The sequence below is a fragment of the Poecilia latipinna genome, unplaced genomic scaffold (assembly GCF_001443285.1).
Source record: "Poecilia latipinna isolate Pla-1442-1.1 unplaced genomic scaffold, P_latipinna-1.0 Scaffold476, whole genome shotgun sequence".
Classification (NCBI taxonomy): Eukaryota; Metazoa; Chordata; class Actinopteri; order Cyprinodontiformes; family Poeciliidae; genus Poecilia; species Poecilia latipinna.
The window spans coordinates 4,062-12,446 of NW_015113092.1; the positions used below are offsets into that span (position 1 = coordinate 4,062).

Below are 8,385 nucleotides of genomic sequence, written 5' to 3' on the forward strand. Positions count from 1 at the left end.
TTTTTGGTTGTTTTGTTTATTTAGTTTATCAGCTCCAGTGTTATGTGTTCTTTTGAAAATAAAGTGTATCTATGGCAGTAAATAGCATGCATTATTACGTAATTTCCATTAAATCAGTGTCAAAAGGTCTTGAAACAATATTATCATTTATCGCAATAATTTTTTAGACAATCGCTCAGCAAAATTTGTTATCGTGACAGGCCTACGTCTGCATTGTATTATGACGTGCATCTATTTACTCCCATCAGAAGAACCACATTGATTAAGTTTAATATTCATATGAAATAAAGCCAGTTTCAATTGTGTCAATGGATAAACATGAAGTTTGTTTTTTACCTAAATGTATAAACTATTGTTTTCTTTTTGTCCAGATCTCCCACAAAACTGTGCATGTAAAGAGGAGGAAGATTTCACTGAGTTCAGCAACCAGGATGGGAATCCAGCTTTAGATAAAGAGGAACCAGAACCTTTCAAAATAAAACATGAGCAAGAGGAACCAGAACATCAACAGTTCAAAAAAGAAGAAAATCAACTCTGCATCAGTCATTATGAAGAGCAGCTTGTGCTAAAACAGGAGACTGGAGACATTTTGGTGACTCCTAATGAGGAAAGAGTCAACAATGAAACGGAACCAAACAGGAACCAACTTATCTTCCACTTTTCAGGCACTACGGAGGGTCCAGTGGTTGAGAACCAGGATCAGGAAGGAAGCAAATCTGAAGACCCAGGAGAAAAGAGAGACAAAGAGCAGAAACAAAACAAGAGATGTCAGAAAACCAAACAGCAAAAAGGAACTACTGAAGGTCCAAAACAAAAAAAGCACAAAAAAACTCAGGACCAAAATGTGTATTCCTGTGAATTTTGTCATCAAATCTTTTCTCAAAAAGGTAACTTGATGACACATGTGAAGATTCATACTGGGGAAAAGCGTTTCACATGCATTACATGTGGAAAAAGTTTCACTCAAAAAGGTAATTTAATATCTCACATGAAAAGCCACACAGGAGAGAAGCCTTTCACATGTAGAACTTGTGAAAAAAAGTTTAGTAACAAAAGAAATTTAACTATTCACATAAGGACTCATACAGGCGAGAAGCCTTTTTCTTGTGTGAGTTGTCGAAAAAGTTTTAGAAGCGCATCATGTTTATCTTCTCACATGAAGGTTCATATGGTCGAGAAGCCTTTCACATGTATGACTTGTGGAAAAAGTTTCAGTCGAAAAGATCATTTAAGTAATCACATGAAGCTTCACACAGGTGAGAAGCCGTTCACATGTACTACTTGTGGAAAAAGTTTCAGAATCAAATCTGATTTAACCATTCACACAAGAATTCATACTGGTGAGAAACCTTTCTCATGTGGAACTTGCGGAAAAAGTTTCAGAAGCACATCTCGTTTAACTTCTCACATGAGGATTCACATGGCAGAGAAGCCTTTGACATGTATGACTTGTGGAAAAAGTTTCACTCGAACTGATCATTTAGGTAATCACATGAGAATTCACACAGGTGAGAAGCCTTTCACATGTACTACTTGTGGAAAATGTTTCAGAATCAAATTTGACTTATCTATTCACATGAGAATTCATACAGGTGAGAAACCTTTCTCATGTGGAACTTGTGGAAAAAGTTTCAGAAGCACGTCTCGTTTAACTTCTCACATGAGGATTCATTTGGCAGAGAAGCCTTTCACATGTAAGACTTGTGGAAAGAGTTTCACACGAAAAGATCATTTAATCAAACACATGAACCTTCACTTGGGTGAGAAGCCTTTCATATGTATGACTTGTGAAAAAGGAGTCATTCACAAAAATAATTTAGCTAGTCACATTATAGGTCACACAGGAGAGGAGCATTTCTTATGTGGGATCTGTGGAAAAAGTTTCACCTATGAAAATGGTTTACCTGTTCACGAGGACTCACAGATGTGAGACGGCATTATGCGAACCTCAAATACCAAGGTGCTCTGTAACTTGTTTTGTGCTGTAATTACATCTAGATCATATCTTTGATTTGTTGTAGCTTGGTCATTGGTCAAATCATTTCAAATAAGACTTCTAGCTGAAGTTCTTAGAATTCATCTTATTCCTCTAATTTCACATCTTAAAACCAGATTTGAGATAATAATCACTGGGAATCTTAAATGAAATGGATTTGAAGGGTGTCTTGAAGGAATCAGTGGTTTGGATTTTCACAATTAGAATGTAAAGTCTATAAAGTCTTGTGTTTATCTTTTTGCTGTATTTATACAGAGTTTTTGTTAAATTATTGAATGTTTATTAGTGGATTCATGGTAAGGGTTCATGTATGGACTGGTAATTACCCATTGGGATTCATAATGTTTTCTGTATTCGAATCTAATTATCACACATTATTATTATTTTCATTATTTGCTCTGTTTCTGATTCAGGAAGGAAATCATGCTGATTATAAGATTTCAACAACGCAGGCATAAGGTTGACTTAATCGGGTTGATACTGCAGATGTTTTACTTTTTTTAAATTAAATATATAAATCCTTGTTAAAGCTACTCTGAATTGTAAAATTAATTTTATTTACTTGTCTTTCATTCATTACACAGGGTCTCTGAGAATGTTTTGTTTAGGATGTTTGTAAATGTATGAGTGACTGTCATTACAACTATTTGTACTTCTTATATAATAAAGTCAATTTACCAGCATGTTCTATTTTTCAATCTCGTAGTGGATTTTGACTCTTAAATGGGATCCATTATAACTTTGCAGGACGGCAGTGAGGCGGTGCAGAGCCAGGACCAGAACCAAACATGGACACCCTGAACACTCATTGACTAAAATGGTTGTGCAATCATCTTTAAAATATCACATTTTCTATCAGCTCTGTTTTTTTGTTAAACAAGTTTTGTTTTGCCTATAATAAATACAATATTGTCAGTGCTAGCAATCTTGCTGATTGACTGAAAATGACTTAAAGCTGGTATGATAACTATTAACTTAAACACCCTTTTTATCTGGTTCAGCAACACTAAGTTGAGGTGTTTCAGGGAGAAAACTGTGACATCATGGGGGCTTTTAACCATAGACATAATAAACTTAATTGCTATGTCTGTTTTCACCTGTATATCATGTTTCATTTAGTAAATCAAGATCCTTCCCCGAAATTGAAGCAGTACTGCTTTTTGTTACATCAATAAATTAACTTTTTTTCACTAATACAAAAATAACAACAAATAAATAAATAAATAAATAAATAAATAAATAAAATGGCTGAATTATACTGAACTCCATGTTCCACTGTAAAGTCTAAAATGAGACTGAGCTAATAGTTAACAAGACAAAATAATTACATCTGTTATTGTTTGGAGTATTCAGATCGCTAATAAATTTATTTTTGCAAGTTTACGTTTTTGGTTCACAAAATAGTGAAAAAACATAATGTACAAATTTTGCTCAATTCCAAGAGTGGTTGTCAGAAAAGTACACGTAAACTTTTGCCAGCTATAGTCTCATGTAGCTCTGATTTTTGCATTGAAGTTTTTTTTTAATAGTTATTTAATATTCTAATCTTAAAAAGCGTATTTTCATTAGCTGTGTGTGTAAAATTCTTATAATTAATTTGTTTATTGTAAATGGTTGAAGACATAATTCTTTGTGTTTTAACTTATAGAGTGTTTCACTTAGTAAATTGATCTACTAGAAAAAACACTACTTTTAATTAATATTCTAATTTATTCAACATCACTATATTAACAGAGGTGATTCATAGGAGATTAGAAAATGTAAAGCGGAACTAAAAGTCCTTCTCAGTTTCTTCCGTGGAGCTACAGTGAAACACGCGAGAAATGAAAACAGAACACAGATCGCAGCGTTCGCTTTTCTTCTGTTAGAATGTAGTTTGAATACAGGTTTGGTGTTTTGGGTAAAACATTTGACTGTTTACAGTTAAAATGTCGTCAGTTCCGCCTCATAGAGAGTCAATCAACGAGCAGTTAAGTCCGGCTGAAGAAACATTAACGGAGTTTTGTAAAATCATCGTCAAATCCGATGAAGAGACGGACGATCAGCGTAGACTGCTGGATTTCTCCCGATTACCCCAGATAATCTTACATCGAATAGGTAGGAAACACCCTCACGCTTTACTGACTAGACAGGTTAAAGAAAATTGTCTGGGCCGTCTCTGAACTCGACATCCTCTTTAAAGGGTCGTTGCACCAAACTAAACGACTGCAATAACAAAACTACTCTAAAACGTAGAATAAGCATTTGTGATCTCAACTATTTACTATGTAATATCAAAATTACAGTTTGTGATCCGTGGCTCCCTTATCTCAGCTCCACCTCTTTACATACTGGTTATAGTTTTTGTGTACATTGTTTAGTTTTAGTTTTCTGTGTAATTTCATATATCTGTTTATTTAAGATCAGGGATGCCCAATCTTTTTGAAGACAAGAGCTATTTTTTCTCTGAACATCATGCTGATCGCTACCATATGACACAAATTGTAAATTAAATTCTGTTTACTTATTTTATATGCAAATACACATCAATTATAGCAGTATTTTTATAGAAACTTAATGCAGTTCCTTCCTTTGTGAACAGGTTTTCCTCCAGAAAACTTGCTATTTTTTGTATTTAAAAATGTAATATTATTACATTTCCTATCCTGTCCAACAATGTAGACATTGTCTGCAATGGTAGACATTGCTGACAATTCTTAAACACACAACTATAGTGATAAAAAAAATACAAATAAAATATATTTGCATTCTGTAAAATCACAATTACATCTTCAAACACGATGTAATCCTGATCACATTTAGAGCCGACCTGAGGCAAGAATTAACGAAGCAGCTTCTTAAGCTCCTCCAGACGTTCTGGGGTCCAATAAATACTAACATTTTAACACAGATAATTGATTTAGCATTTTAACATTTGTTTATTGAGAATGTCAGTGCTGATGTAATGGTTTCAGGATAGATAAATTCAAGATTTACAGGAGCTGACAAGTTCACTTTGTGAAAGTGTAAATAACAAACTTCTCGGTTAGATTGGTGTGTTACCGTAGCTACATTCTGATGCTATGAGTTTGATCTTTGTGTTTGAACTCTGTTTGTTCACAAATACATCTCAGTAAATTACAGTGATCAGTGATTGCGTTTAAGCTAAGTCAATTAAACTCCACCCCATATCCCAGTTTCCACAAAATTTATATTGAAACACTGTTAGTGAAGCTGATGTTCTTAGCAGGAAGAGGGGACCTTAAATCAAATTCTGTTCAATGCTTATCACGACAGGCCTGGTGAACACCTGCCATGAATTTTTGGGGGATGCTCGTGGTCTTGTCTCGCCTCCCGCCTTTTGGGTTGTGATAGGGGAAACACTGAATGGAAAAATTCATTTTTTATTTAAATCAATAAGCCTTGGCTTTATCTTTTTTTTTCCAGATTGCCTTCGATGCTGTATGCATAAAGAGGATGAAGTTCTCACTGAACTCACCAAACAGGATGGGAACTCCATTTTATATCAAAAAGAATTTGAACATTTGGAAATAAAACATGAGCAAGAAGAACTAGAACATCAACAGATCAAAGAGGAAGAAAATCAACCTTTCATCAGTGAGGATGAAGAGCAGCTTACACTGAAACAGGAGACTGGAGACATTTTGGTGACTCCTTCTAATGCACAAAGAATACACATGAGTATTCATACTAGCGAGAAGCCTTTTACATGTATTACTTTTGGAAAATCTTTCAATCGAAAAGGTCTTTTGAGTAAACACATAATGAGACACACTGATGAGAGGACTTTCACAGGTTTGACCTGTGGAAAAAGTTTCACTCAAAACAGTCATTTATGTACTTACATGAAAAGTCACACAGGTGAGAAGCCGTTCACATGTTTGACATGTGGAAAGAGTTATAAGGAAAGAAGAGATTTAACTTCTCATATGAGAATTCATACAGGCGAGAAGCCTTTCTCATGTAAGTGCTGTGAAAAAAAGTTCACCTATAAAAGCAATTTAACTACTCACATAAAATCTCACACAGAAGAGAAGCATTTCACATGTGTGACCTGCCAAAAAAGTTTCAGAAACAGGTCTTATTTAACTTCCCATATGAGAAGTCATGAGAAGCCTTTTTCATGTGGGACCTGTGGAAAACGTTTCTCTGCAAAAGATGGTTTAACTTCTCACTTGAGGACTCATACAGGCGAGAAGCCCTTCACATGTATTACCTGTGGAAAAACTTTCTCTCGAAAATATCATTTAGGTGTTCACATGAAAGTTCACACAGGTGAGAATCTTTTCTTATGTATTACTTGTGGAAAGAGTTTCACTAAAAAGAGTAATTTAACTACTCACATGTGGATTCATGTTGGCAAGAAGCCTTTCTCTTGTGGAAAAAAAATCACTCTGAAAGATCAGTTAGCTACTCACATGCAAGGTCACACAGGTAAGAAGCCTTTCCCATGTGCGACCTGTGGAAAAACTTTCTCCACAAAAGTTATGCTAACTATTCACATGAGGATTCATACAGGCGAGAAGCCTTTCACATGTGTTGCTTGCGGAAAACATTTCACTCAAAAAAGCAATTTAGCTACTCATATGAGAATTCACGCTGGGGAGAAGCCGTACTTATGTAGAATCTGTGGAAATCATTTGTCTACCAAAGATAGTTTAGCTTCTCACATGAGGATTCACAACGGTGAGAAGCCTTACACATGTGGGATCTGTGGAAAACATTTCACCAATAGAAACAGTTTACCTGTTCACATGAGAACTCACACAGAGGAGAAGCCTTTCTCATGTATAACTTGTGGAAAAAGTTTCACTCAAAAAGGTCATTTGACTGATCACATTAAAGGTCACACAGGTGAAAAGCCTTTCAAATGTGCCACTTGTGGAAAGAGTTTTAGGGAAAGAAGGGGTTTGACTGCTCATATAAGAAGTCACACAGGCGAGAGGCCTTTCTCATGTGAAATCTGTGGAAAAAGGTTCACCAACAGAAAGAGTTTACCTATTCACATGAGAATACACACGTGAGACGAAATTATGTGAACCTCAAATATCAAGTTGCTCTTGAAATCTTTCTGATTATAATATGGCCACAATCTATGCATAAGGTTGACTAAATCTTTATCAGACCTGAGATGTTTTACTTTTTTGGTTCAAATATCTTCATTGATAGCATCCTTGTTAAAGCTATTCTAAATTGTAAAGTTCTTTTTACCCATTTGTCTTGTCATCCATTACACAGAGTTTGTGTTTCAGATGTTTTTTTCTGGATGTTAGTAAATGTTTTAGTGATATAGATTCAAATAATTTTACTGTCAGTAAAACCTTTTGTAACTCTTATAAAATAAAGTGCAATTTATCATCATGATGGTCTTGTTTTTTTTTTGTTTTTTTTTTCAGTTTAGCAGTGAACTTCGAGGATGAGAACTTGGCTTTAAGTGAAGAAAAACTTGAATCTGTGGAGATAAAATGGGAGCAAAAAGAACCAGAACATCTACTGATAAAATGCGAGCAGGAGGAGCCAGATCATCAGCATTTTAAAGCTGAAGAGTATCAACTGTGCATCACTCAGTATGAAGAGTACCTTATGATGAAACAGGAGACTGGAGATATTTTGGTGACTCCTCTTAATTAGCAAATAATCAACAATGAAACAGAACCAAACAGGAACCAACTTGTCTCTCATGCTTCTCCTGAAGTTGAGAACCAGGATCAGGAAGGAAGCAATTCTGAAGACCAAGGAGAAAAGAGAGACAACGAGCAGAAACAAAACAAGAGATGTCAGAAAAACAAAGAGCAGAAAGGCACTTCTGAGGGTTTAAAACAAAATACCCACAAGAAAACTCATGGGGACCTAAATTTATATTCCTGTAAAATTTGTGACAAAATCTTTTCTCGAAACAGTCATTTGACAATACATATGAGAATTCATACTGGCGAGAAGCCTTTTACATGTACTACATGTGGAAACTGTTTCACTAGAAAAGGTCATTTAGGTTCTCACATGAGAAGTCACACAGGTGAGAAGCCATTCCCATGTTTGATGTGCAGAAAGAGTTTTAGGGAAAGAAGGGACTTCTCACATGAGAATTCATACAGGGGAGAGTCCATTCTCATATAAGAGCTGTGAAAAAAGTTCACCTATAAAAGCAATTTAACTATTCACATGAAAACTCACACAGAAGGGAAGCCTTTCACATGTGTGACCTGCCAAAAAGGTTTCAGAAGCAGGTCTTATTTAACTTCCCATATGAGAAGTTATGAGAAGACTTATACATGTATTATTTGTGGAAATAGTTTCACTCAGAAAGGTCAATTAGCTACTCACATGAAAGGTCACACAGGTGAAAAGCCTTTCATATGTATGACTTGTGGAATGCACTTTAGTGAAAG

The 8,385-nt window shown here is 35.2% G+C and overlaps 2 protein-coding genes across 2 annotated transcripts in view; both read left to right on the plus strand.

Moving 5' to 3' along the window:
• Nucleotides 1-325: 325 nt before the first annotated feature.
• Nucleotides 326-2,679, plus strand: LOC106951844 (gastrula zinc finger protein XlCGF57.1-like). The gene has a single exon (XM_015039572.1). It carries the CDS (start codon nt 341-343, stop codon nt 1,928-1,930), a length of 1,590 nt encoding a protein of 529 aa, XP_014895058.1. The 5' UTR covers nt 326-340; the 3' UTR covers nt 1,931-2,679.
• A 3,908-nt stretch (nt 2,680-6,587) lies between these two features.
• LOC106951827 (gastrula zinc finger protein XlCGF8.2DB-like) overlaps nt 6,588-8,385 on the plus strand; it is a 7,206-nt gene continuing 5,408 nt past the window's right edge. The window contains exon 1 of the mRNA XM_015039534.1: nt 6,588-6,904. Within this exon, the coding sequence (XP_014895020.1) occupies nt 6,667-6,904 (238 nt within the window). The 5' untranslated portion in view covers nt 6,588-6,666. The remainder of the gene's footprint in view (nt 6,905-8,385) is intronic.